This window comes from Syngnathus leptorhynchus, chromosome 15 (assembly GCF_054491065.1).
Source record: "Syngnathus leptorhynchus isolate UIUO chromosome 15, UIUO_Slep, whole genome shotgun sequence".
Lineage (NCBI taxonomy): Eukaryota > Metazoa > Chordata > Actinopteri > Syngnathiformes > Syngnathidae > Syngnathus > Syngnathus leptorhynchus.
The window spans coordinates 3,115,061-3,140,167 of NC_141209.1; the positions used below are offsets into that span (position 1 = coordinate 3,115,061).

The window sequence follows — 25,107 nt, forward strand, 5'->3', positions numbered from 1 at the left end:
AAGGAGCAATTATTAAAACAAAAATAGTCTTGTATATTTTGGATTGGATGACGCACTCAAAATGTCCCAGTATTTCCTCTCACTGGAACGTAATCGCACACGCCTTCTCTTGCGTGCGAGTTAGAATTTCGGCGTCTCGCGTTAAGAACCCGAAGCAGACCGTCGGGTTTCCTCTCACCCACTGGATGAAGTTTGCGAACTAATAAAAGAATTATCAACCAAACCGAGATGGATATTAGGAGTTTATCCGCAGTTGTCATTTTTCTTGCGATCTCTTCTGCTCAAGTTTTTGCCCAAAATGCCACACCTGGTGTAGGTAAGAAGAAACTGCTTCTTTCCTCCTTTTCCGAATATTTTACCTGCGTTAATATATGAAGTCGTTTGGCGTCAATGTCATGAGTGTTGAAGACGAAATGTTGATGTCTTGGTTGGTTTGTTAGTTTTGGCGTTTTGTCAAAAAAAAACAACCCCAAAGGTGAACCATTAAACTCACGCCATGTTTGTTCTAATCTATTTCCTCCAAACATATTTTTTCTTTTCAATTCCCATTCCCCTATTTTACAAAAGAATAACAAACAGTGTTACTTTATCTGCAATGCCATCTATATCTATTTATTTCTATTTGAAAGGGACTGGTGCAAAAGTGAATCAAATAAAAATTGTGGCGTGAAATGACACAACTAAGACTATCTGGGGGGGCCAAGCTTGTCTCCTTGAAGACAAGAAAAAAAAAAAAAAGTTACTCCACTCTTGGTCTCCATGACAAAATTCCCACTAGGATGAGGAGGACACAACAAACACCAAGGACTTCATTTAATCCTCATGGCACCAGTAGGAAATAAAGAAGGACAAATACTTGAGTACAATTGTCCTCATGTTGAATATTTTTTTTTCCTGACAACTTTTTACGCCCTCCATTTGAAACCAGATACTTGAATACAATGTGTCTTTTCACTCATTCAGCCTCAAGAGCTTTTAGCGTCATTGCTACTTTGTCTGGTAAATGGAGAAATGTCAACAGTGTATTTTCAATCCTCTCCTGACACAGCTTGCGAGTCCATGAACGGGACGAGCTGCGAGCGATGTCTGAGCAACGTGACGGTAAGCAACCTTCAAGGAAGTCTTTTATGTTTGCTTCGTATGAGGGAACTCAAAAGAGGCCAAAACTTCACCACGGCCGCACTTGTCTGACCGGTTTGAGCACTAACTGATCTCATTCTGTGCCTCCCTCCTCCCCCTCCCTTCTTTGTCAATCTTTGAAATTCCTCAGCAGATATGAATCATTTTTTAATCATTTGTTTTTTTTCTCTCCACAGTGTTTGTGGTGTATCAAAACCAAGGCGTGCGTTACATATCCAGTGAGGACCATCTTGCCACCTCATTCACTTTGTCCGCTCTATGACGCTCGCTGGGGCCTGTGTTGGAGTAAGATGATAACCTCGCACAATATGCACACACGCCGGTCACAACATTAGGCACACCAATGCAAAAAAAAAAAAAAAAGTAAATAAAATGTCTCCCCCCTTTTGGTGCTTTCTCTGCTACTCAGTGAACTTCCAGAACTTGATCATCACGCTTGCAGTGTTTGGTGGCGTTATCATCATTGCCCTACTGATCTGCATGTTCTGCTGCTGCAAGTGTGAAAACATTGGGTAAGTCTCTCGTTTCGTAACGCATCAGGAAAAGAATAACACGTTGTGACTTTTAAACAGCCACATAGCCTCCGTGGCTTGATGCTAACAGACAAGAAACATGAGTTCATCCCATTTGTGCTTTGATATCTTCAGAAACCGTTGCAAAGGATTTAATTATGTAAATTATATTTAATTGTTTTTTTATTGTCCCAGATCGTCAAGGTTTGGGTCCAAAATGGAGAGGCAGGTAAACAAGTCGAGGAACAAACAGGAGGAAAGGTAATGAAAATTATTTTTGGGGGGGGGTGGGGGGACAAAAAAACCCGCTGTATATACATTTTTTTGACACAATTTTAATTATTTTAGCGTAGTCACAATTTGTCATTGCTTTTGTCTCCGCAGGCGTGCCGAGATGAAACAGAGACACGATGACATCAGGAACAAATACGGTGAGGCCTTTTCCTGTGATTGATGGATTATTATAATTATTTTCTGCGATGCTAACGTTGAACGTTTTCTACCAGGCCTAAGTGGACCAAATCCATATTCCCGATTTGGATGAGAGGAATTAAACAGCGGGACTTTATTTAACAAAACACCTGTTTATTTTTTTGCAGTAATGAATTAATGTAAATTGCCATGTAATTATTATACAGTAGATGCCGATGATGTCATTCAGCCAACAAACAGGAATGTTGTGTGACGAGACGAGGCTATACAAGAACGATTTTGCCGTTTTTTTTTTCCCACTGCACGCGACCTAATTGCTAAAAGCGGCTACGACAAATACTATTTCTCGAGCTTGATGTTTTTTCAAATGTTTTCTGACCATACGTGATTTCTATAAATTGATATCAGTCTTAAGTTGTTTGTTTTTATATTTGATCATACTGTTTGGCTCTTGAATAAACATTTGGTGAAGGAAATCGGTTCAACCAACTTTTCAATGTATTAGAGCAGTTGTTCAATTTTGAATTGTAGCTTCTTTTTTTTTTGCACTTTTGTCCGGTTTTAAAATGTTAATTTAAAGTGAATGTGTGTCATTCACTGATAGACCTTGTAAAGATACACGTTCTGTAGAAAATAAAGTATAAAACTGACACCAAACATGTTTTGTTTGCATGGCAAAGGTGTGGCTGCTGAAAGAATGGAGACATTTTCCAATTTATAAATTTCGCAATCCCAGTGCGCGTGACCGAGGATTTTGAAAGAGGGTGGCAGCGCGCGCTCCCGCCTCCGCGCTCCCGCGACTTGGTGGTCACGTGTCCCCGGGCATCCAATTAATTTCACGATAGCGGTTCAACGCGCGCTCCCGTCACCGGAGGAAGCCAGCCGAGGACACAAGGCGGCAGGAAGACAAAATAAAATACAAACACGCAGTCAACCGGCTTTAATAAAAAATCATCTTTCTTCCTCTGCATTTTGAAAACCGGCAGCCATGTCAGAGGAAAAGCCAAAGGTGAGACTTGGCATTGTTTAAAAAGGTGATAGTTTATCTAAGCGTTTTTTTTTTTTGCCATGGGGAAATGGCCTGTATTTTGCACGTTTCTCTCAATTGGCGCAGTGTTTGTTTCGCAAAGGAACGAGTCTTCCTTTACTTGTGTTGAAATCATCCGACGTTCTTGAGCGTTAACTTCCGTCCTCTGTGATTTTTAAATATTAAAATAAAGTGGTTTGAGTATTTTTCTTTCTATTTTGGAGAGAGTGGGGGGGAGGTGTTCTCGAAACGGCAGCACGCAATGTGCGCAACTGCCGCAAAACCCTCGCCGTCACAATGGGTTAACCACTAGCACATAATACCAAATCAACGCAATGCTTCACGCTACAGAGCCCTAATTCTGTTAGTTTGATCCTCCCTGGACCTTCTTGTAGCACATTAGGATGAAACGAGCCTACTTGCGTGGCCCAAATTGCAACGTTTGTGAGCGACTGACGTCTCTGCCTGCTAGCATCGAAGCCAACGTTAGCGGAATTGGTGCTATGAGGCTGTCCGTTTGAGGCCTCGGCTATTGTGTTTTATTATTTTCTATTTTATGCTCATGTCATTTTGTGTTTCATGTTTGCCTGTTAACCCTTACATACTGTTTATTTTTATACACACGTAGCCATGAACGTTCTCCTAATGGCCATGATGAACTTACTGTTTTTCAAAATGTAATTATTACTTCTTAATAAATCTTAATTCTCTGACCTCTGAGGTCGCTTAAGTTTAGTTTGCATGATCATTGTTTTACTTTTTAATTGTTTCAAGATCCCCCCAATGACCCTTCCAGATTCAGCGACTGTTTCCACAATTCCATAAGTAATACATGCTTATGGTATCATTATTGTGTGTTTTGGGGTCATTTGCAAACAGCATGTGTGGGTTAAACTGAAATGAAATTATCAATAGCCTCGCTGCATCTCTCCTTTGCTAACTGAATAATGTTTTGACAAAATATCCACCTCACCTTGGCGCAGGAGGGCGTCAAGACCGAGAATGATCACATCAACCTCAAGGTCGCGGGGCAGGATGGCTCGGTGGTCCAGTTCAAAATCAAAAGGCACACGGCCCTCAGTAAACTCATGAAGGCGTACTGCGAACGACAGGTGAGATTTGCTCCTTTTTTTCCTTTTTTTTTTTGGTCAGGTTTTTAGATGAGGCCTTATTCTGATCTAAAGATACAACGCGGCCCACACAGTCTAATTTTATCGTATCGTTCATACAGGGACTCTCACTTAGGCAGATCAGGTTCAGGTTTGACGGGCAGCCCATCAACGAGAACGATACGCCTTCGCAGGTATGTGAGCCTGGCACTTTTTCGCTTACGGACAGGATGTCGGTTACAGTGGAATCTCAAGATTTAGCAAAAACATGCCTCTTACCTTTGGGTTTTTCCTTTTCCCCCTCCAGCTTGAGATGGAAGACGAAGACACCATAGATGTTTTCCAGCAGCAGACAGGCGGCCGCTGCTAAGCATCCTTCTACCCTTATTGACAGACCCAACTTGCTCAAGCCCACATTCATCAACTTTTTCCCCATCGCTTCTCTCAGCTATTTATATTGTTATTATTATTCACTTGAGCTACAGTACATCCGTTGTGATTTATTTTTTGTGTGTGTGTACGTGGGTGGGGTACTTAGGGGTTCTCTAACACTGGTTCGGACCAACAATGCAACAGCTTTGTCGCCAGTGAGCATTTTCGGAATCGTCTAGTTTTAAAGTGGGCACACGTTAGCCTGCCGCCATCAACATGTTATGATTTCTAGCCGCTTTCGGGAAATGACTGTTTATGTTTTTAAGCTCTGACTCTGTGCACACAGTTCAGAATGAGATGTAAGTATCATAACTTTAACATGACCAAACAAGGAACTCAAAGGAAGTCTGTATTTTTGCTTAGTTGCTACTTTTTTGGTTTCTGCATGTCCAAGAGAGAGAGAGAGAGAGAGAGAGAGACTACTTCCATACCACCAAGTATTTATTCACACAGCAAGAGGAGGACATGGATTTATGACAGTATATTATTAACACCTCCACCTCACTTCAGTTTGTGTGTGTGAGTGTTTGTTTGTGTGCGTGTGTGGCCTACGATGAAGAACATTTAGCGCAAACGCAACAATAGTTGACATGGGAAGGCATGGGGGACATCTCATTAGATCTTCAGATCTAAAGCTTCAGGTTAAGTTAGACATGCTGTAAAATAGTTAACCCTTTATTATTAGAAATAGATTGCATTGCCCCGACAGTGTTTATTGTGTGTTCAGTACATCAGCTGTTTGCATTTTTTGTTCAAATGAGAGCACACTTACCTAGCCAAGGTGGAGTAGCTCAAAAAGTTACAAGGTTGCCCAGGTCTTCTGACGTTTTGTTTCTCTACTGATTTGTATATTATTTGTGGTCTTTTACTACTGTATACAATAAATATAGTTTGGTACTCAGATTTGCTGGTGTTAACTTCCGTTTTGTGTATTATGTTTAATATCTTACATGGTAACTAGTCTCCATGGCTTATTGTGCCTATAATTGCAAAGACTATACACCGACGCGTTGTAGCTGCCTAGCTAACTTACGTGATTCGGTGTCGGTCATGTCAGAGAGGATAACGTTCACATTAAAGGCAATGTACTGAATCTTTGGGGAATTTTTACAACGTTGCGTGCAACTGTATACCGACCAATATCGTGGCCGCCTTTGTTTTTCGCTTTCTTGCTATCCACGTGTAACACGCTGAAGACTCTAGGGGGCGTTGTAACTATTTTATATACTATGGCAAGGGAGTAGTAACACAGCCGAAGAAGACCAGGACGAAGAAGACGAGGAGGCGGAAGTAGTAAGTGCTTGTTGTCATCGCACGTGTGTTCCCGAGTCACCTATCATCCTGTGTTGTTAGCAGCAACATGGCGAAAGTTTTGACGAAAAAGCGGACGATGAAGAAGAATCGCAAGAAGACCGCGAGCGTTATAGATGATAAGACAGAAGTAAGCTACGATTTTCAAGATGACTTAACAGAAGCTGATGAGACTATCGTTAGTGACTTGGAGCAAGACAGCGATGATGAACGCAAACGGCTAAAGCTAGTGGAGGCTATCAGCTCTCTCGGAGGTGGAAAACGGAAGAAAAAGCTCGGGGAGCGATCGGAGCCGGCTGTTCAAAAGTCCGAATTTAACGTCAATGCAGAGGGGGAGGGCGACAAAATAAATTTGTCGGATCTCCTGAATTCCATGAACAAAGTCTCAGCTGTCTCGAACCAGTCCAAGAAACAGCTGAAAAACCTGCAGCGAAGTAACCAAACGATTGAATGCCCTCTCAGTAGGCAGGAAAGTGAGAGGATCCAGAGAGACCTTGCCTTTCAGAAAGTAGCATCACAGGTGACCCATTGGGAAAGTGTGATTAAACAGAACCGGACTGCTGAGCAACTTATTTTCCCTTTGAATCAAGAGCCATCCGGCCCTAGGCCGATGGAGAAGGTTGTCACGGGCTGGAAAGCAGAAACTCCCCTTGAACAAGAAATATTTTCCATCCTGTCTGCCAACAACCCACCGACCACTGACTCCACTTTGACCCCTGCCGAGAAGGCTTCCATGAAGGCGATGAGCCTGATGGAGATGAAGATGCGCCGCGCTGAGCTTCAGAAGGCCAGGGCTCTGCAGACCTACTATGAAGCCAAAGCCAGGCGTACGCGGAAGATCAAGAGCAAGAAATACCACCGAGTGCTCAACAAAGAAAAACGCAAAGGATTTCTCAAGAACTTTGACGACATGTTGAAAAATGACCCGTCGGCTGCTTTAGAGGAGATCAACAAAATTGAGTTGGGCAGGATGCAAGAAAGAATGTCGTTAAAACATCAGAACAGCGGCAAGTGGGCCAAGTCCAAAGCCATCATGGCGAAATATGACCAAAATGCTCGCAAAGCCATGCAGCAGCAGCTGGAGGTCAACAAAGATTTGACGCAGAAACTCGCCGTCGCTTTGAATGATGATGATGAGGAGGAGGAAGACCAAACCCCAGAAAACGTGCCCGATTTTATAAACGAAGCGCTGCCTGGCATGGATTCAAATCCCTGGATGAAAGGAAAGCTCTCTGAAGATCCCGCCGAGAAAGGAAAAGAGAGGCGCGACGTCGACTTGACCGCAGTGTCCACCGGAACTGTTGTGAATGTCGAAGAGGAGGAGGAAAGCGAGGTGGAGGAAACTGAAGAAGAATCTCTCCTGCGCGAGTTTGAGAACCGTCGTAAAATGCGACGGGATCCTGACACCCTTGAAAAAGAGGACACCAAAAAGTCTGAGGACCTTGGAAATGTGAAGGAACCCGCAGATGCCTCCCTTCAGCTGGTGGGAGGCCAGACGGACCAAATGGAGACTTTGGAGTTCATGGACCTCCTCAATCAAGAGGAGTCAGTTCAACCCGAGAAACCTCCTGTCAAGCCGCAGCCGTCCTCCGAAGAAACGCAGAAAAATCCCAACAAAGAAATTACGTTGAAAGAAGTTCTCACTAAAGACGCCGCGACCATTCTCATGCCGCTCGCTCCGACCACCGTGGTCACGGAAGACTCGGACGAAACGCTTTCTCAGACAGACCTTATTCAAGAAGCCTTCGCTGGCGACGACGTCATCGCCGACTTCATCAAGGAGAAGAAGAAGCAGGAGAACGTGGAGAAGCCCAGCGCGGTGGACATGACTCTTCCCGGGTGGGGGGAGTGGGGCGGGGCGGGTCTCGTGCCCTCCAGCCGCAAGCGCAGGAAGTTCCTGGTGAAAACGGCCCCGCCGCCGCCAAGGAAAGACCGAAAACTGCCTGGCGTCATCCTCTCGGAGAAGAGGAACAGCTCGCTCAGCCTTCACCAGGTGAGCACGATGCCGTTTCCTTTCACCAGTTACATGCACTTTGAGAAGACCTTGAGCACTCCCGTGGGCCGCAACTGGAACACGGAACGCACCGTTAAGAAGATGACCAAGCCCGCCGTGGTCACCCAGCTGGGGACCATCATTGAGCCGATGACTCGGGAGGAACTGTTGACCAACAACCAAACACAAGCGCAAGGGAACAGAGCGGCTAGAAACTCAAGAAGAAGAAGGGAAAAAGTAGGGCGCTAAAGAGGTGGAACATTTTAGTGGGAATTTTGTCAATTAGGAGGAAAAAATATCTGAGGAAATGAATGATGTGGTTTAATGTTTTCCTTTCATTCGTCGCGTGTTCATGCAGAAACAACACATTTCATTGTGGCTTAAATTTGGAATAAATGAGAACTGATGTCAATTGGAGTGGTATTTGCTTTCCTGGTCCAGAAGAGGGCGCTCGTGTCCCTGTAATGACGTTAAAACTGTCAGGGCAGGGGAAAAATAAAGCAGCAGAACCTTTTTTTTTTTAATAATCATTTAAAATAGACTAATGATAAATTGTGCATAATTTGAAAGATGCTAAAACACACCACTGAATCTGAAATATTTTTGAGAAGTACACATATGAAGAAGTGAGTTGTACAATTACTGGCTAGTTTATTACTAAATGGTAAATATCATTAATAGTTGTTATATTGCATTCAGTTCAACAATGATTCCCTTGTTTGCAATTACTCCCAGAAAACCTCAAAATCACTTTTGAATTTGCCTTTAAAATAAATCTTTTATTCCATTGTTTCTCAAATGTTACATAGACATTAACATAAAATCTTCTGTAAGACTAAGAGTCCCCTGAAAACCTGGTAAATAAGTATGCATGTTTGTGCGTGTGTGTGTGTCTGAACAAGACAAGTTTAAAAAAAACACACAAAAAAAGCTGTAGGACGAGTGACAGCTCATTTGCATGGCGGGGGCCTCTTTAAAGGGGGCTGTGCAGGTGCACGGCTTCTCCACACTTCAGTGGATTCCTCACCAGACACACACTCACAGGTCCTCCAGAACCTCCTGTCTTCTCCCCCCCCCCCCTCCACTTTGGACTTTTTTTCTCTTCCAAGACCTTTTTGGGATGATGTCTAAGATGCTTTTACCAAAGGAACATCCCGCACGGAGACGCTTTGTCAAGGAGACCAAGTAAAGTGAAGAGCTTCATGGTGATGATGTCATCACTGCTACTCTCCCAGCTGCTTCTGCTCAGCCTCAGGGTCGCTTTCATGACGGCTGACCTCGGGGAACAATGTCCAGGTAAATAATATATTTCCTGCTCTCTCACAAATAGTCTCGTAATAACGATTATCCAAGTAAGAATATCCGGGAACCCCCCCTCCAGCCATAAATTCCTCCGGGTAGCCAAGTTTGGGATGCCAATTTTGCACTTTCAATTTAATTTCAATCCCTCCCCCGCCTCTAAACAAGTACAGACGTGGTCGGAGGTTGGGTTTCCGTTTTGCAAGCAATTCCCAGATACGGGAAAAGACTCAAAGCCACCGCTTCGCCACCCAGGGCTATTCCGCAGGCGGCAGGTATTCCGGCATGCCACGACGATTTTTGAAAATGATTTAATAGCAGGAGTTCCCACTTGGTTGGCACCTACATCGTAATCCTCAAAACTCAGTAACGCCCCTTAAAAAGTTGGAAATCATCATCTACCATGACTAATATTGGTCAATGGCCTCCAGATTTGGCTCCTGTGGATCTTCTATCTGCTGTCCTGGAGAAGGACACCTCTGCATTCACCACGGGGGTTGAAGTGAAGTCGTCCGGAGGGGTTCGCGGCGTCCATTTTACTGGGCCTCACGATCCCGTCAGCCTGCTCTTCAATTGTGAGCGATCCCCGAAAGATTTCTCCATCGTGGTTACGCTGAAAGTGGCTCACATGGCACAAAAGGTGAGCGACTTTACAATAAGGGGTCAATAACTTTTTGCTATTCCTGTGGTGGTTCTGTGCCTGGTCTCATCGGGTAGATTGTGTTGGATTTTTTTTTTTTTTTCACCTTCCAGAAAAGTGAGTATATCTTCACCATGATGGAGCCGAAAATCACGGCGCAAGGAGCGCTGGAGGAAAAGGAGGATGATGAGGGAAGTCGGCTGCAAATAGACACGAGTGGAAAAAAAGTGAGGAACAACGCAGAACACCGCCGTCTCCTCCTGGGACTGAGGCTCTCGGGGAAGCGGCTGCACTTGCTCTTCAGAGGGGAACGAGGCGTCACGGAGCAGCAGGTGTTCCGGGGCGCCCACCTCCTCGCAGACAACCGCTGGCACACCCTGGTTCTGTCCGTCGTCGGTCACCAAGGCAGGCTGACGGTGGATTGTGGCTCACTGCGTGAAATGTAAGTAACCCAGACCTGGATAAAGACCACGATAGTACTTTACTAGTTTTTATTCATTGGTATGATTGTAACCCCGTGGATGCTAACGTCGATAAAACAAAGGACCTAATTATCATGTTGAGCACTGAAACCGGGACAGGTTTTTTTTAAGTCCACATGAACCAGGATCAACAATCCCAGATTTTTCCGAACCCACCACCTGAGTCCTGTTCCGTCCCCTGGAACGCGCCCCTCGGGGATCATAGATCATTCAACACAATACATTAGCAGTTCTAGAAATATGCTCCCAGCCTCCGGCCATACAATGGCAGCAACCTGACATCATTTGATAGATGGCTCTGAGTGCCTGAAAGCCGGGAATATTGCTAGCCGTAAAGATAATATATAACGTTGACGTCAATTTATGAAACTGGTATCTTTTTCTGGTAAGCAGCCTTCCCTCCAGGCCCTTCCCGTCGGACCTCAGCTTTCACCTGTCCAGATTTCATATCGGCAGTCGAGGCAGATGGAAAGGATTGTTTACGGTAAGGCCCACATTCCTCTCTTGATGGTCCTTCTCATCTACTGACATTCTTCTAAGAGTCAGAGTAAGGTTTAGGGTTGAATCCACAGGGCCTGTTGCGACAGTTGGTTCTGGTTCCGGGTTCTGACGCCACCCATCAGATATGCCCATCTACCCAAGCTCAACTTGCAACTCTATCTGTTCCACCGTTACTGTTGTCAGATGTCGCCGAGAAGAATTCCGCAAGTCAGCTGATCCCATACGGTAAAGTCCATGCAGTATTTGTAGTGTAATACCCAAGTTTCTTCTAAATCTTTGGGAACCACCAGAATCCGAAACGAGAGTATCGGTGGGTCTTGAGCAGATGTGTTCCGAGCCACTCCGAGGCCAGTTGCGGTTTAACCCGCTCAGGAAAGCCCTTTACGTTTGCGATGGGACCTCGTGGATCACCGTTCTGGAGGGTGAGGAGCCAAAATCATCTTCAGTCTCGGTTTAGAAATGAACAAACGTCTGCATCTGCTCAGATCGTAAACGACTGGACTTTGTTGAGGAACGGCAGGTTCTCAGCACCAGCTCAGAGACGCACGACATAGAAGTAAATAAAAGCTCTTCTCAAGATCTACGTGTCAGTCCCATCACTTTAGACAAAGACCAAAACTCAAGACCATCTTTGTTTGGTGTCTTCTTCAGGTCTTCCAGGTTCAAGGCGTGGGTTTGATGGCTGCCATGGCTCACCGCTCCACAACTTCTGGTTCCGCAGTGTATCGGTGGAGCCAACAAAATGGCTTCCAGCTGTATCAGAATCTTAGCACACATGGAGCGCTGGCATTGAGACATTTCAACATGGGCAAGAAGGTATGACTGGAAGACAAATGAGATTGTTAGATATTCCACCGACAGCAAAGTTTTTCTGGACAAAATCTTCTTATTTTGTTCTAGACATTTCTGGTAGTGTCCAACTGCAATATCGGCGCCAGTGTGGGAAAGGAAGTCGATGTCTCCGTCATCTACAAGTGGAGCCGAAAAAGCAAACAATTTGTTCCCTTCCAGACTTTGGAGACACACTGCGCACGTGACTGGGAGGCCTTCAAAATCCATCGACACACATATCTCGTCGTCGCCAATCACAGGAAAGGTAACAAAAACAAAACGTGCTTGCGATCAAGATTTTGAAACTAACTTTTGTGTCTTTCCCCTAGGTCAAAACAACCACACCATTGACAGCGTAGTGTATAAATGGAACAAGCCAACCAAGTCCTTTGAGGTCCACCAGAGGTTGAGAACGTCAGGGGCTTACGACTGGGAGTCCTTTAAAGTGGGACCTTATCATTTTTTGGTCGTGGCGAACGCCTTTGACGGAGTAACCACGTCAGTAGACTCTGTTATCTACGTTTGGGTGGACGGGAGCTTTCGAGTCCTTCAAACCATTAAGGTACAATATTCTTAATTGCAAACTTAGTATGATTTCCGCAGAACAAATAAATTTACAAACCCAAATTATTTTTCAGAAAACTCACATAAAAATTAAGGATGTGTTCCTTATGGGGGACAGATGGAAATGTCAAAATAAATCCCTGGAAAAATCCCCAAAAGTCAATTATCTGGCCTTGCACCTGTGTGCATATTTCAGGGGGGGAGGCAGTGCCTCCACGCCCCCCCCCTCTAGCTGCGGCAGTGACTTTATCTGAGATTTTATTTCACGACTATATCACCCAAGCCAGACTGGTAATTTCCTTGCCGATTTATGCGATGGCGGGTTGAAACGTAGTACAAGTCTTGTTATTGCAGTCGGATGGAGGGAACAAACAAACACGGCCAAATAAAAACGAGCTAATGACAGGGACAGGGAGAGAAAAGCATCAGGCGTGTGCCCGCTTCCAAAAATAGACCATGTAGCCGACAGCGAGTGTCATATTTGCACTGTAACCGCACTTTCTGTGAAACATGTGTTGACACATTGATAGGGCCATAAGGACATGAGCGTGATTTAGGGGAATTCCACAGCTGAATTAGAAGATTAGTCAGAAAGCAGCCCCGGGGCCAGAAAAAAATTAATCACGTGAAGTCACCCAGAACACTCCGACATACACTCTTGACACTTCCATGACGGTTTCAGATTTTTTTGATTGTCTTTCTATAGATCTTTACGCCGTGATGTCGCACGTGCTTCTGGGTGGCAAAATAAAAAAAAAAGTTACAATCATTGAGTGACTGGAGGTTGCATGGAATTCAGCTCTAAAAGTTGCATTTTTTTTTTTTTTTATTAATATATAACGTGGGTGTTTGCTTGCTTCGTGCGTAAGCCGACCCAACCGCTAATTGCCTGCCTGATTTACAAGTCGTCTTAACACGATTTTGAAATAATAGTCTCCCATTAACTGGGCTGGAACTGATCCGGTTGAGTCAGCTCACTTACAGCTTTAATTAAATGTTATGCCACAGACGTCTTTAAAGTCTTTTTTTATTATTATTATTATTAATTATGTATATATTTTTTCCACAGACGTTTTGCGCCACTGACTGGGAGATGTTTCAGATAGGGACACGGGTCTTCCTGGTGGTCGCCAATGGACACCGGCTCCATGGCAACGGACCCGGTCAATATGCCATCAACTCTACTATATATGAGCTGGACATGATTGGACAGGTGTTTGTCCGTTTCCAGGACATCGTCACATACAGGTATCATTAAAACTGCCATTTGTACTTCTTTACCTCCCGCTACTGGATATGCACCATGTGGCAGGTGGTCCACAAATGACCCATTACAGTCTTTGAGATGGCCCCAAACCACTAAGAACTCAGAGCTAGTGTTATAAAAAAATATTTACAAAACCTTTGCTTTCTACCAACAGCGCAGTGGACTGGGAGTTCTTCAGTGTCGGGGAGGAATATTTTCTGGTCGTCGCCAATTCCTTCAACGGGGAGTCGTACTCTCTCAACAGTGTTCTTTACAGGTACTCGTCGTTTCCCGTTTGACATGCAGGGGTTTTGGAGGCCACCGTTTCAACTGAAGATGGATTGAAAAGTTCTCCTGTTCATTTACCCGACGCTAATGTGGGTTCTTGCATGACCCGTGTGAAGGTGGCAGGGCTACGAGGGCTTCGTTCCCGTCCACTGGCTTCCGACTATCGGCTGCAGCGATTGGGAGTTCTTCAGTGCTGGCGGAGACTCTTATCTGATCTACTCAAGTGCCAAAGCGCCTCTCGCCAAAGTGTTCAAGCTGAAAATGTACTGAGCTCATTCACTACCATATTTATGCGTGTGGATGCATGCCCTGTCCATGGGGGCCCCGCAGGAGTCAGCCCACCATGCAAAAACCTCAGAGGAACTCTTATGAAAGGAGGATTGCAAGTTGGCACACTAGTTTGTACGTTGTATATTATATGTGAATTCATTATTGCCCTCAGAGGACAATTCCGGATTTTTTTTCCTACCTTAATGTAAAAACATGCAGTGTGTGTGTATGTATGTGTGTAAAAGTGCCTGCCTGTAGCATGAGGATACATAAGAATGACAGTAAATTATTAAAAGAACAATAAGCTACTTATCAATTTCTATAAAGGTCACTTTTGTTGACTAGGATATTTTGCACACTATTAAATGTCAATTGTTCACTATCTTGGTCGTGTCAGTAAATGTTATTTAGTAAGGCTTCGACTGAAGAAACTGATTTTTTTTTTTTTTATTTGTTCCCTGACTGGGAAAAAACCCCAGGTCACAGCAGAGAGTGCTCCTAGACCACCTGGAAGATGTTATATGACTTTTAAAAAAATATATATATTATTTGTGTTCACGTTGTTATTTTAACTACAACTTCCTGCTTATTATAATTATTTTATTTATTTATAGAGACGCACAAGGCTTAAGAAGTTACAAATAAAGATTTCCCCTAATAATACGCTGTCATACTAAAAAAAAAAAATCTGAATATAGAAAATGATTGCACGCAACGGATATGACGTCACTGTGTTATGCCCCCCCCCCAAATGAAACTACAAGCCCCACAATGCTTTGCGGCGACGTTCGTGCCGAAAAACAAGATGGCTGCCCACTGTCCACCGGCGGCATTTGTAGTTACGTTCGCCACTTTAAGACCTAAAGTGGAAAAGCAGGACTGTCTAAACAGTGTCGAATAGATAAACAGTTACCTATTTTATTCCTATATCGAAACGCTTGGTCCGTTTTTTACTTGACGTCGCTCGTTAAGGACAGACGGACTTTTTCTGTTTCCTTTTACCTGTGCTGTCGAGCCAGGTGAGCCGAACTTGTTAGCTTTTCTGGACGCATTGGTCGCTATGTTCATCCCTGTCAAGTCGTCTTATTTTCGCGTCAGTCCGGCAATTGTCAACCGAGAACTGGGCAAGACCAAGATGAGATAGCGGGACGCAGCTGGCGCCTTTACCAAGCAACACAAAAGCCAACGAAACGTCATGTTTGGGAATCTTTTTGAGGAGGATGGCGATGAGGCTGAAGGGGCCTTTTCCTCTGGAGGGACGAGAGTTGCCAAGGCGGGAGACGAGCCCCCAGCTCCCCGAGGAAGAAGCAAACTGTGCGGCATTCGGAACCAGGGAGGGACGTGCTACCTCAACTCCCTGCTCCAGACCCTCCTCTTCACCCCTGAGTTCAGAGGTGAGTCTGCAGGTAGGATGACAAAGATCTTGTCATCTTAATTTCCTGTGTGCATGTGTGTGCAGAGGAGCTCTTCGCATTGGGGACTGATGAGTTAGGAAGCCTTGAGGATAAAGACAAACCTGGGGCCAAAGTAAGTGCTGAAACAGAGCTTTTAGGTACACTCAAAGCTCCAATCCAATGTCCAGTGTCAGTTGTCTAAGGTTGTACATTAAATCATTGTTTCTTGCCACAAGAGCAGCAGAATTATCTCTCCACACAGCCACTGTCCATGGTAGGTGTCACAAGGTCTCTTCCCGTAGGTCCGTGTCATCCCTCTGGAGCTTCAGAGACTTTTTGCCCGTCTTTTGCTCGTGGACCAACAGAGCGCCTCCACAGCAGACCTCACTGACAGCTTTGGCTGGAACAGCAATGAGGTGTGTGCGCATAGAGAAGACAAAAAGCAAATTGTTGAATCCTTAAATTGTGTTTTTTGTTACACTGTGAAAACTATAGAGAACAAACCAACACGACGTGCAGGAACTAAACCGGATTCTGTTCAGCGCTCTGGAGAAATCCCTCGTGGGCACCTCTGGCAGCACGCTCATCCATCGCCTGTACCACGGCATCATCGTCAACAGCATCGCTTGCGAGGAGTGCGGCAACGTTAGCCAACGACAGGTCCGCAAAACACACTGACGAGTTGTGTTTGCGACGATGATTCCTTTCTACGGGAGTCAATCAATATATTGGCGTCCTCTACACCTTAGGAGGACTTCCTGGATCTGACCACATGCGTCTGCGGCATGTCCAGTCTTGAGGAAGCTTTGTGGAGCATGTTTGTGGAGGAGGAGTTGTTCCAAGGCAATAATCTGTACAGATGTGCAATGTGTGACAAATTGGTCACTGCTGCTAAGGTAAAAACTACTTGAGTGTCAAAATAAAACAGATTTTTTTTAATTTTTTCAATTGAAATAATTGAAGTTTTTCCTCAGTCTGCCAAGTTGAAGAAGCTCCCTCCATTCATGACTATGTCCTTGCTGAGATTCAGCTTTGACTGTCATAAATGTGAGCGCTACAAAGAGACGGGCCGCTACAGCTTCCCCCTCACCATCAACCTGCGGCCATTTTGTCAACAGGTACAAATTGAAACTTTTTCGCGTGATTGACATCATTGTGTGTCAATTATGATTAAACGTCATGTCCCAGTGCTTTTGCGTCCTTGCAGACGGAGGGAGATGATGCCGACTACTCCTACGAGTTGTTCTCCGTCATTATCCACAAGGGCGGCTGCTATGGCGGCCATTACCACGTTTACATTAAGGACATCGAGTGCCTAGGTGTCTGGGAGCCGGCGGTGAGACAACAGAACTACAAAAGGCAGAACTGGATCCAAGAATGAAACTAATCTCTAACGAAAATGTTTGTCAGGAGGAGGACACCGACAAAAAAAAGGCTCCACCGAAGGCCAAGCAGCGAGTGAAGGACCTGCCTGAGAGCAAACTCAATGAAAATGACCCTCTGAGTGTCTTCATTGCTATTATTGAGCAGGTATGACCATAAAAAAAAAAAAATCCACTCTTGTGTGCAGCAGTGGTGGTGATTTCTTAATTCATTTTCTAGGAGCCATCAAAGAGCATCCGGTTAGACCAATTGGGTCAGAAACTCATGGAGAAGCTCGGTTTCTCCTGGGGCAAAGCCTTTAAGAAAGACTATGGCCCTATTGGCAAGGTGTGTGTGTGTGTGTGTTTTTATTATCTAATTAGAATGTGGAGGGTGTGAAGCAAAAGGTCTAGCATTAACTTGCATCAAATTCCATTCAGAACAATTTAAATGTTTAGCAATTTAACTAAATAAAATTAACTGCACGGCATTACGTATTTGGCAAGTCTCCTTTTTTGTCAAACAGTTGAACTGACTTGTTCCTGATTTCTTCACCCATCAAACAGTTCCTGCAGTCACACAGTGATGTTTTCATGTTGGTATCCAACGGTGCCCAAGTAGCACTGAAAACAGAAAGCCCCATGAGCGAGCCCCCTGGTCCTGCCGACCCCCCCGCCGCTGCAGGCCCACAAGGTGACACCGTTGCAGAACTGGAGCGCCAACAAGAGGTCCACTAGAACAATATTAGAATAAGTGAAGTGACCCTCCTGGTGGAGATTAAGTGATGAGGTTCCTCTTGTGGTTCTGCAGGCTAGCCACTGGTTTGACCTGAACGACTCCGCCGTGACTTCTATCCGGGAGTCGGACATTGAGAAGCAGTTCCAAGGCAAAGAGAGCGCCTACATGCTGTTCTACAGGAAGAGTCAGCTGCAGCGGCCCACAGAAGGTAGCAAACGTAAATAAAAGCTGACAAGACCACCAAAGAAACTGAAGACTCTCTTTCCTTTGCAGCTCTGAGCAGCCCTCGCTATAAAGTTCCTCATCATCTCATCCAGATGGCACAGGAAGAGAACGTCAAGCTACAGCAGATGCGGTACAGAGAATTTTACAAACCTACAAATGTTATAAAAAGACAGATTGAACAAAAAAAAAAAAAAACGATAGATGTGAAGACCTCAATGATGCGAGTGTGATGAAAGTTAATATTGTTCCCAATCACAGGGAGGAATATGAGGCCAGTAATAACAACGTGGAGCTGCGTGTCCACCTGGCCTCTTCTTATCGGCTGATCAACGGAGCCCTGCAGCCAATCAACAGCGAGCCCAATCCCGCCACTGCCCTTCTTTTCGATCGCAGAAAGACTGTGGGAGAGTTGCGATTGGCTATCTATGAGGTATTTATTCCCCCCAAAAAAACATTTGGCTCGATGTCCGGCATCTCAAATAAGCAGCGTCTTGTCATTAGCAACAAGAAGAATGGGAGGGTCACATGGTTGTGACCTTGGCCAAGATGCTTCCAGCGGGTCTTCACCTGTACAACACCCTCACAGGTGAGACACTTGAACAAAAGGCCTCGGGGTTACAATGGAGCGCATGTCTCTTTATTTTGGGAAATTTACCTGTTGCAGATGACAGCGTGTCGCTAAGCAGTGCGGGCATCAATACAAACCCTGACCTGTTTGTATGGAATGGACGCGAGGTGAGAAATTAATCCAAACTGTCCAATAAGTATTAATTTTTACATAGTGGTGCTTTGCTGCCCTCTGTTGGCGGATTGTGCTCATTACTCCTCAAAGACTCAACACCTCCCATACACAATTTTTGAGCCTAATGGAGTTATTCGTGGCATTTAATGAGTTAATAAACAAATAATCATAAATAACTGAAATTATAAACATCGTGAAAATATTAGTTCAGGAAATCTGAATAATTGAACGATTTACTTTGGACAAGCTAAAGCAACTGTGATCTTTTCAGGTATCTGGCGCAAGCGTCCTAACCGGAGTCGAATGGGAGCCGGTGCTGCTCACCGTCGTCCGACCCTCCATAGAGGCGCGAGATGAGCCGGAGGGGCCGGCGATGGACGAGACGGGCGACAATACGAACGGCGGCGAGTGTCTCAAAAAAGAGGCGAGGGCGTTCGCCGGCGGAGCCACCCTCAGCGAAGTGCGGGAAGCTCTGGGCGAGCCCGCCGACAGTCTGCTGTGTCAGGAGCAGACGGACGCCAAAGGAGGACAACGTAGGGGCGGAGGCTCCAGCGGATGGCGGATGTTTTCGCCCGACGACATGGTCCGGACCCTCAAGGAGCTATCGCTTAAAGATGGCGACGCCATGCTGGTGCTGGAGTCGCAGTCTTTTGATAACGGGTAAAAAAAAAGTAGTCATTAGTTGTATTTGCAACATGGCTCACCTTCGCTCCTGTTTTGTTCAGCATGTTCACCGTCAACGGAGACGTGATCACCGTGATGACGCCGTCCGACTGTCGCTGGCTCCAAGTGGACTTTCAACCCCAGGGTGGCGGCGATGCAGACGAGAGGCGCAGAGTTAAGGTTCCCGCCGCGGGCGATACGGTTAGCCATTATTTTTTTGGGGTACACTTTTTATTTTCACTGCATGAAATCAAACATTTGACATTGTTTGTGTGTCCGCAGCTGCTATGTGAGGTTAAACAGAGAGCCATAAAGGAGCTGCAACTCCCAGGCAAGTCGAACTTGATGTCAACAACTGATTTGGCTTTTCTGTGGAAATTCAAATATGCGGTGCAGTGACTATTCATTTGTAAGTTTCCATCTTCTCTTCACCAGGTGCAGACTACTGCTTGCGACAGATGGACATCAGTGGGAAAGTCCTTCCTCCAGGTAGTGTGTTTGATGCGTGTTGCTTCATGGCTGCACACGGGCTGGCTGGGAACTCCCCCCCCCCCCCCCCCCTGGTTTAGAAAACACCCCTCGCGCTAGCTCTGTCATTGTCGGCCCTCATTAAATTCTTAAAAGCTACGGCTGCCTTTTAATTTTCCAGCCTTTGAACTTGGCAGAGTTGTGACGCCTCCCCTTCTTCTCGAACAGTAAGTGAGGACCTGTGCGTGCGCGACGCCGGCGTGCGGCTCATGACCACCATGATGCTTTGCGTGGGACGTGCCCCCAAGGCTTCGCAGGTTCGTTTAGCTTCTTGATGGGTACCTTCGAAAAACAAGTATTGATGTTTCTTTTTGTGCGCGTTGCAGTTTTTCCTGCACTTCTCTGTGGGGTCAGCGCCACCTACTGGAATACTGGAGATGGACATAAACATTGAGAAGACCTGCACTGTTAAAGAGGTAAGAATCACCGACGGGGAAAATGAAGCTTCAGGTTTGCTTCGTGGACCACTTGTTGTATTAATTTTTGTTTTTTTAATTCGCAGTGTCTGCAGATAGCGCTTCACGCTTTTGGAATCGATGGTAAACTTCAGGTTTTTTTCTTTTACCATGTAAGTTTGACTTTCTGATTGTAAATGTTTCATGTTTGCAGGAACCTGTTGGCACTTGAGAAAGCTCGACTGGTGCGAGGAGTTGGGAGAGCCGCTAAACGACGAGGTGGGTGTCGAAAGAACCGCGTCGCTTATATATCCTCTCGAACTAATCGTCGCCTCTGTCACACTTTTGGATCCTCAGGATGCATCTCTGTCAGAGTTGAAGATAAACAACGGAGAAACACTCGTCATCTCCGAAGGACGACTTCCTCCTAAAGTAATTCCAACATCTGGTATTTATAATTAGTGCAAGTTTATCCTCCATGGTATCGTCATCTTTTTCGCCCTCCTCCAATCAGGGCTTTCTTGAGCTGTCCGTATGGCTGTATCGGGGACCCGTTTCCATAGCAACAGATACGAACCGCACTGACAACGGCCCAGCTGAGGAGGATCACGCCGCAGATCAAACCGATTCTCACCCATCCGATCTTCTGAGTGTCGGCCAGGTGGAGATATCAGTGGAAGGAAGTCTGGAGGATCTCAAGACTCAGGTTGCTCTGGAAGTCCCGGATGAAGTGGCTTTGTCAGAAACAATATGTCTCTTATTTGTTTACCAGGTGTTGACGCTTCCAGCTTTACAGAACGCGTGTGTGCCCGCCACCTTTTTGCGGGTGTGGGAGATGGAGGGACGCAGCCTGGCTCGCATCCTCAGAGGAAACCAGATCACACTCAGGCAAATTAAAAAAAAAAACAAAAAAAAACATCTGGAATGTAGTATTGTCACTTGATGCTTTGTCTCCTATCTTCTCAGGAAGCTCAAGATAACCACCGGCTCAAATATTTGTGTGCAACAGCTGTTCAAAGAGGAAGATCTCGGGTAAGAGAAATTTCCCCTTGCGTGTGATTGCTTCATTGAACTAATCTCGATTTCTCCTGCTTTGATGGAAGCCCCAAGGAAATTGTGCTGAATGTTAAGATGGGAGTACCAGGGAAGCGCTACTACCATCCGGCAGAGGAGCTGATCTGGGACGCTTCCAGGGACCCGTCGCCCGCCGGCTTGCGTAACTTGGTGGCCGAGAGCTACGGCTTGCCCGCTGCCTCTCTTCGGTTGGCCAAGCAGCGGTCGCACAAACACACTTGGGAAGAAATCTGCAGTTGGGTGAGTCATGGCTTATAATAGATTCCACCAGATGGCGACAAAGCATGACATATGAAGCTCAACTCCTTTCAACATAGTCTCTTACCATCATAAGTCCGCTAGATGGCGCCAAAGAAATCCTTTTTAAAAAGCCTTTTTATGGTTTGGCCTGTGCAATTCAGCACAGTCTATTACTGTCATCATTGTTTCTGTTAATTTGACTTTTTTTTTTTTTTTTTTTCCCCTTACAGAGCAGCCAGCTTTCCAAGAAGAAAAAGAAGAAAAAGACAGACTCACTATTAGGAGCACCGTTTCATCTCAAAGATGGCGACGTGATAGGTGTCAGGGTAAAACAAAACTCGAGAACATTTTAAAATGAATGAAAAGGATGTCTTTTTGAAATAGAATAAAACGTTTTTAATGGTTTATTTTGTGTCCTGTTTACAGAACCTTTTGATTGACAGCAAGGACTTTGACATTTGGGAGGATGAACAAGTGCAAGCAGAGCAACAACACAAAGGGTAAACATTTTTTTTAATGCAACATGGAAGTACTCCCCCCCCCCCCTCTCATTTTCTATTACAAAATACCCGTGAAGTCAGACATGTTGAATTGAATACTGATTTTGAGCTTCTTTTGTTTTAGAGATCGGGCTGGAGGCGCAAACTGCTCTGGATCCCAAACAAAGGTGCCCAAAAGGCCCGAGGTGGCGCTATCCATCAACGTCGGCGTCTTCAGCAGCAACTGCCACTAGTGCGCAACGGATGACGTCGACACGTGGCGACAATCTTCGAAAAAGAAGAACTGGAAAGCTTATTGAAAGTTGATTGAGCAGCCACTCAAGTACCAACAATACTGTAGATTGTACATAATGTGGTTGGAACCTTTTTGTTTGATTCAGGATGTAACGATGTAACGCTTCAAAAGGGAACGAGAGGGAGAAGAGGCCTTTACTTTACTGTACATTGACGAGCATCGGTGCCGTTGACCCTCCCTACCTCACTCTTGCAGTCTACCTCCGCTGACCTACCCCCCCGTGTTTTTTTTTAAGCACATCAAACTGCCAACCAATCCTGAAATATTAAAGGTCCCAGTTATTTTTTTTTTATTTAGGTTTTTAAATATCTTTTAAGATTCTTTTTTTTTTTCAGATTTGCAAGATAATTATAAATATGTGAATGAGCCTTTCTCTGATTGGGTCTCTGTTCCTGGGTCTCAACTTTTCTTTGATCGATTAATTACGAATATTTGGCCTCAGTCTCGGTCATGTCACAGACTTGCGTTGATCGAAGTTGGACATGAACTGATGCAAAAATTGGATTGTGATAGGATTTAATCATTATTTATTTTGGGGGTTTCAAGTATTGGAAAAAAAAATCTTCATTGGATAAACAGTTTAAAAAAACTTTTCAAAGCATTTTGCAGGGGCACCAATCTTATTTTTAATAACTTCTGATGATCTGCAAAAGTAAACATTTGTATATTTATCTTGGAAAATGAAATGTTCTTGCATGGGCTGTGTGAATTTGTAATTCATCAATATATCATTTTCGAATGAGAAAAGTATTATCTTTTAGTTTTGTTACTGTAAGCAGTGCCAAGAATTCTGTTGTCTTATGCCTGATGATAAATGATCACTACTTATTTTAGAGTATTTTCTTCAATAGGTTTTACTGTAAAATGTATTATCCAAATAAAAGTATCCAAAATAAACTTGTCCAATTTTAGTTGGATCTTATGAATTGGATTGACTTTTTATTTGATGATTCCGCAGCTTACGGCGGGCTGTCAAATGGGCTTCCTCGCTTCAGCTCATGCGCCCGCCTCCCAACTCAAGTCTATATAAAACGGACTTCACTGAAGAACGCTCACCCCATTGATTCGTGCGGCGTGGTCGGTTCATGTTCATCCATTTGGAGTGAAAACCTGCAAAAATGGTGGATGCTTTCTGCGCTACATGGAAACTGCTGGACAGCCAGAATTTTGATGAATACATGAAAGCGCTCGGTGAGTCATTTCATTTCAAGGATCTTCTGGTGGTTTTTTTTTTTCATCTCCAAAATCTATTCCCGTTAGGTGTGGGCTTTGCTACAAGACAAGTGGGCAACGTAACCAAACCTACAGTGATCATCAGTCAGGATGGAGACAAAGTGGTCGTGAAGACCCAGAGCACGTTCCGCAACACCGAGCTCAGCGCCAAACTGGGGGAGGAGTTTGACGAGATCACGCCCGATGATCGAAAAGTTAAAGTAATGTCACGACCAAAATGCAATTAGTAATCGATCATTTTGACTAACAATATATTGCATTATATTTTTTAACAGTCCACCTTCACCATGGAAGGGGACAAATTTGTGCAAGTGCAAAAGTGGGACGGCAAAGAAACCAAATTTGTCCGAGAGCTCAAGGATGGGAAGCTGGTGATGGTGAGATGACGTCATGCAAGTGAAACCTCACTTGCAACTTCATTTTTTTTACTTCATTTGTGTTTGTTTGTTTGTTTTCCAGACTTTGACGTTTGATGGCGTCCAGGCTGTGCGAACGTATGAGAAAGCCTAATTTTCTAACAGGACTACTTTGCTCTTTTTATTGTCTGTCTGTCCTTCTACTAATATTTTTAACCTGTTAGACAGGAGCGTGAAATATTTGCGCTTGTGTTTTTTTTAAGTTCAAGCAAATGTATAGCGTTTAACATGCAAATGTTTAATAAAGCAAAACTTTAATTGTTAAATATTTTGGGGTCATTTCATTCACATTGGTCTGAATAAAAGCCTCACTTGTGTTTGTCATTAAAAAAAAAAAAAGGGTGAGATAAAAATCAATTTGTGTGCGCGCGTGTGTGTGTGTGTGTGTGTGTGTGTGTGTGTGTGTGTGTGTGTGGCTGATTGAAAAACGCTGCACAGGGTATAGCCTGTGCCTTTTGCCAAGTGACAGCTGCAGGGTCCAACGCGACCGGGCAGCGTGAACGACCTGCAATGACCCCTGCACACACACACACACACACACACACACACACACACACACGCACACACACACACACACACACACACACACAGAAACTGGAACGGGGATAGAGGCGGTGACATCACTAATCTGATTTAGGCCATGGTGTCATGACGTGGAGGCAACATGCGATGGCGTGGACCAACCCTAGGTAAATCGCGTGACACACACACACACACACGCACACGCACACGCACGCGCACACACACACAAAAAGAAGACAACAGATTGATAGACAAGCTTAAGATGAATTCAATCCTATAATCAATCATCCTCAGCATTGGAGCTGTGTTCTTCTAGCTGCCAACTTTGCTCTAAATGCACAAACAAAGGTTGTGTGCTAACTGGAGTGGAAGTCCGCTTTCAATTGAAAACGCGTCTCTATGCAGTCTGCCAAAAGGTTGTCACAAAACCAGCCAAGAGAGCTAAGAAAGACTCAGTCTAGTCGTTCCCATAATGGAGAAAAAAAAAATTGAGAATTTCCCTTTTTGTTTGGAGTGAAGTGAACCCATGGACCTCGGTCCACATAAAATAGAAGCTTGTTTGTGATTTTTGTTCGACCGGACAGATGGGCTGAATACACGATACAAAATATATTTTGTCTTTTTTTTTCTTCTATTTTTGGCTCTGACATTACAACACAGTGATTAGAATTAGAATATAAATTGATCAAAACTAAATTCAAAT

General features: G+C 44.7%; 6 protein-coding genes across 8 annotated transcripts; all 6 read left to right on the plus strand.

Moving 5' to 3' along the window:
• The first annotated feature begins 69 nt into the window (after positions 1-69).
• Positions 70-2,741, plus strand: pttg1ipa (PTTG1 interacting protein a). Its single transcript, XM_085932754.1, has 7 exons — positions 70-316; positions 1,049-1,101; positions 1,317-1,425; positions 1,550-1,652; positions 1,848-1,913; positions 2,037-2,083; positions 2,159-2,741. Exons 1-7 carry the CDS (start codon positions 229-231, stop codon positions 2,194-2,196), a joined length of 504 nt encoding a protein of 167 aa, XP_085788880.1. The 5' UTR covers positions 70-228; the 3' UTR covers positions 2,197-2,741.
• Positions 2,742-2,926: 185 nt separating this feature from the next.
• sumo3a (small ubiquitin like modifier 3a) lies at positions 2,927-5,555 on the plus strand. The gene is made up of 4 exons (XM_085932293.1): positions 2,927-3,093; positions 4,095-4,223; positions 4,343-4,414; positions 4,528-5,555. Exons 1-4 carry the CDS (start codon positions 3,073-3,075, stop codon positions 4,588-4,590), a joined length of 285 nt encoding a protein of 94 aa, XP_085788419.1. The 5' UTR covers positions 2,927-3,072; the 3' UTR covers positions 4,591-5,555.
• Positions 5,556-5,908: 353 nt separating this feature from the next.
• tspeara (thrombospondin-type laminin G domain and EAR repeats a) lies at positions 5,909-14,442 on the plus strand. Its single transcript, XM_085932463.1, has 14 exons — positions 5,909-5,945; positions 9,104-9,252; positions 9,687-9,895; positions 10,009-10,337; positions 10,771-10,861; positions 10,950-11,103; positions 11,169-11,300; positions 11,364-11,434; positions 11,530-11,694; positions 11,779-11,974; positions 12,039-12,271; positions 13,343-13,521; positions 13,695-13,796; positions 13,924-14,442. The coding sequence occupies exons 2-14, from the start codon at positions 9,159-9,161 to the stop codon at positions 14,075-14,077; spliced, it is 2,109 nt and encodes a 702-aa protein (XP_085788589.1). The 5' UTR covers positions 5,909-5,945; positions 9,104-9,158; the 3' UTR covers positions 14,078-14,442.
• Positions 5,941-8,368, plus strand: LOC147045136 (U3 small nucleolar RNA-associated protein 14 homolog A). The gene has a single exon (XM_085932462.1). The coding sequence runs from the start codon at positions 6,013-6,015 to the stop codon at positions 8,203-8,205; it is 2,193 nt and encodes a 730-aa protein (XP_085788588.1). The 5' UTR covers positions 5,941-6,012; the 3' UTR covers positions 8,206-8,368.
• Positions 14,443-14,880: 438 nt separating the features above from the next.
• usp40 (ubiquitin specific peptidase 40) lies at positions 14,881-23,159 on the plus strand. Of its 2 annotated transcripts, XM_085932629.1 has the most exons (31): positions 14,881-15,471; positions 15,537-15,604; positions 15,774-15,887; positions 15,967-16,131; positions 16,221-16,367; positions 16,446-16,589; positions 16,679-16,807; positions 16,882-17,001; positions 17,074-17,181; positions 17,400-17,561; positions 17,644-17,779; positions 17,845-17,926; positions 18,055-18,226; positions 18,298-18,382; positions 18,461-18,531; positions 18,810-19,198; positions 19,264-19,402; positions 19,484-19,532; positions 19,637-19,690; positions 19,898-19,986; positions 20,056-20,145; positions 20,232-20,268; positions 20,339-20,403; positions 20,482-20,556; positions 20,639-20,830; positions 20,897-21,012; positions 21,091-21,156; positions 21,228-21,438; positions 21,669-21,764; positions 21,865-21,938; positions 22,063-23,159. In XM_085932629.1, the coding sequence occupies exons 1-31, from the start codon at positions 15,273-15,275 to the stop codon at positions 22,169-22,171; spliced, it is 3,753 nt and encodes a 1,250-aa protein (XP_085788755.1). In that variant the 5' UTR covers positions 14,881-15,272; the 3' UTR covers positions 22,172-23,159. The 2 variants fall into 2 exon arrangements, with proteins under 2 accessions (XP_085788755.1, XP_085788754.1); XM_085932628.1 differs by having other exon boundaries at positions 20,639-21,012.
• Positions 23,160-23,256: 97 nt separating this feature from the next.
• Positions 23,257-24,148, plus strand: LOC147045138 (fatty acid-binding protein, brain-like). 2 transcript variants are annotated; one of them, XM_085931345.1, is made up of 4 exons: positions 23,257-23,424; positions 23,494-23,666; positions 23,742-23,843; positions 23,926-24,148. In XM_085931345.1, exons 1-4 carry the CDS (start codon positions 23,352-23,354, stop codon positions 23,974-23,976), a joined length of 399 nt encoding a protein of 132 aa, XP_085787471.1. In that variant the 5' UTR covers positions 23,257-23,351; the 3' UTR covers positions 23,977-24,148. The 2 variants fall into 2 exon arrangements, with proteins under 2 accessions (XP_085787471.1, XP_085787470.1); XM_085931344.1 differs by having other exon boundaries at positions 23,352-23,666.
• Positions 24,149-25,107: the final 959 nt, after the last annotated feature.

Coding starts and splice junctions, on each gene's coding strand:
- tspeara (XM_085932463.1), top strand. CDS start 9,159: ATGGTGATGATGTCATCACTGCTACTCTCCCAGCTGCTTCTGCTCAGC. Junction 10,338..10,770: donor TGTGGCTCACTGCGTGAAAT/GTAAGTAACCCA, acceptor TCTGGTAAGCAG/CCTTCCCTCCAGGCCCTTCC. Junction 10,862..10,949: donor GATGGAAAGGATTGTTTACG/GTAAGGCCCACA, acceptor TTGAATCCACAG/GGCCTGTTGCGACAGTTGGT.
- sumo3a (XM_085932293.1), top strand. CDS start 3,073: ATGTCAGAGGAAAAGCCAAAG. Junction 3,094..4,094: donor TGTCAGAGGAAAAGCCAAAG/GTGAGACTTGGC, acceptor ACCTTGGCGCAG/GAGGGCGTCAAGACCGAGAA. Junction 4,224..4,342: donor AGGCGTACTGCGAACGACAG/GTGAGATTTGCT, acceptor TCGTTCATACAG/GGACTCTCACTTAGGCAGAT.
- pttg1ipa (XM_085932754.1), top strand. CDS start 229: ATGGATATTAGGAGTTTATCCGCAGTTGTCATTTTTCTTGCGATCTCT. Junction 1,426..1,549: donor TCGCTGGGGCCTGTGTTGGA/GTAAGATGATAA, acceptor TCTGCTACTCAG/TGAACTTCCAGAACTTGATC. Junction 1,914..2,036: donor AGGAACAAACAGGAGGAAAG/GTAATGAAAATT, acceptor TTGTCTCCGCAG/GCGTGCCGAGATGAAACAGA.
- LOC147045136 (XM_085932462.1), top strand. CDS start 6,013: ATGGCGAAAGTTTTGACGAAAAAGCGGACGATGAAGAAGAATCGCAAG.
- LOC147045138 (XM_085931344.1), top strand. CDS start 23,352: ATGGTGGATGCTTTCTGCGCTACATGGAAACTGCTGGACAGCCAGAAT. Junction 23,667..23,741: donor CCGATGATCGAAAAGTTAAA/GTAATGTCACGA, acceptor ATTTTTTAACAG/TCCACCTTCACCATGGAAGG. Junction 23,844..23,925: donor AGGATGGGAAGCTGGTGATG/GTGAGATGACGT, acceptor TTTGTTTTCCAG/ACTTTGACGTTTGATGGCGT.
- usp40 (XM_085932628.1), top strand. CDS start 15,273: ATGTTTGGGAATCTTTTTGAGGAGGATGGCGATGAGGCTGAAGGGGCC. Junction 17,927..18,054: donor GTCAAGCTACAGCAGATGCG/GTACAGAGAATT, acceptor TCCCAATCACAG/GGAGGAATATGAGGCCAGTA. Junction 21,013..21,090: donor GGAAACCAGATCACACTCAG/GCAAATTAAAAA, acceptor CTATCTTCTCAG/GAAGCTCAAGATAACCACCG.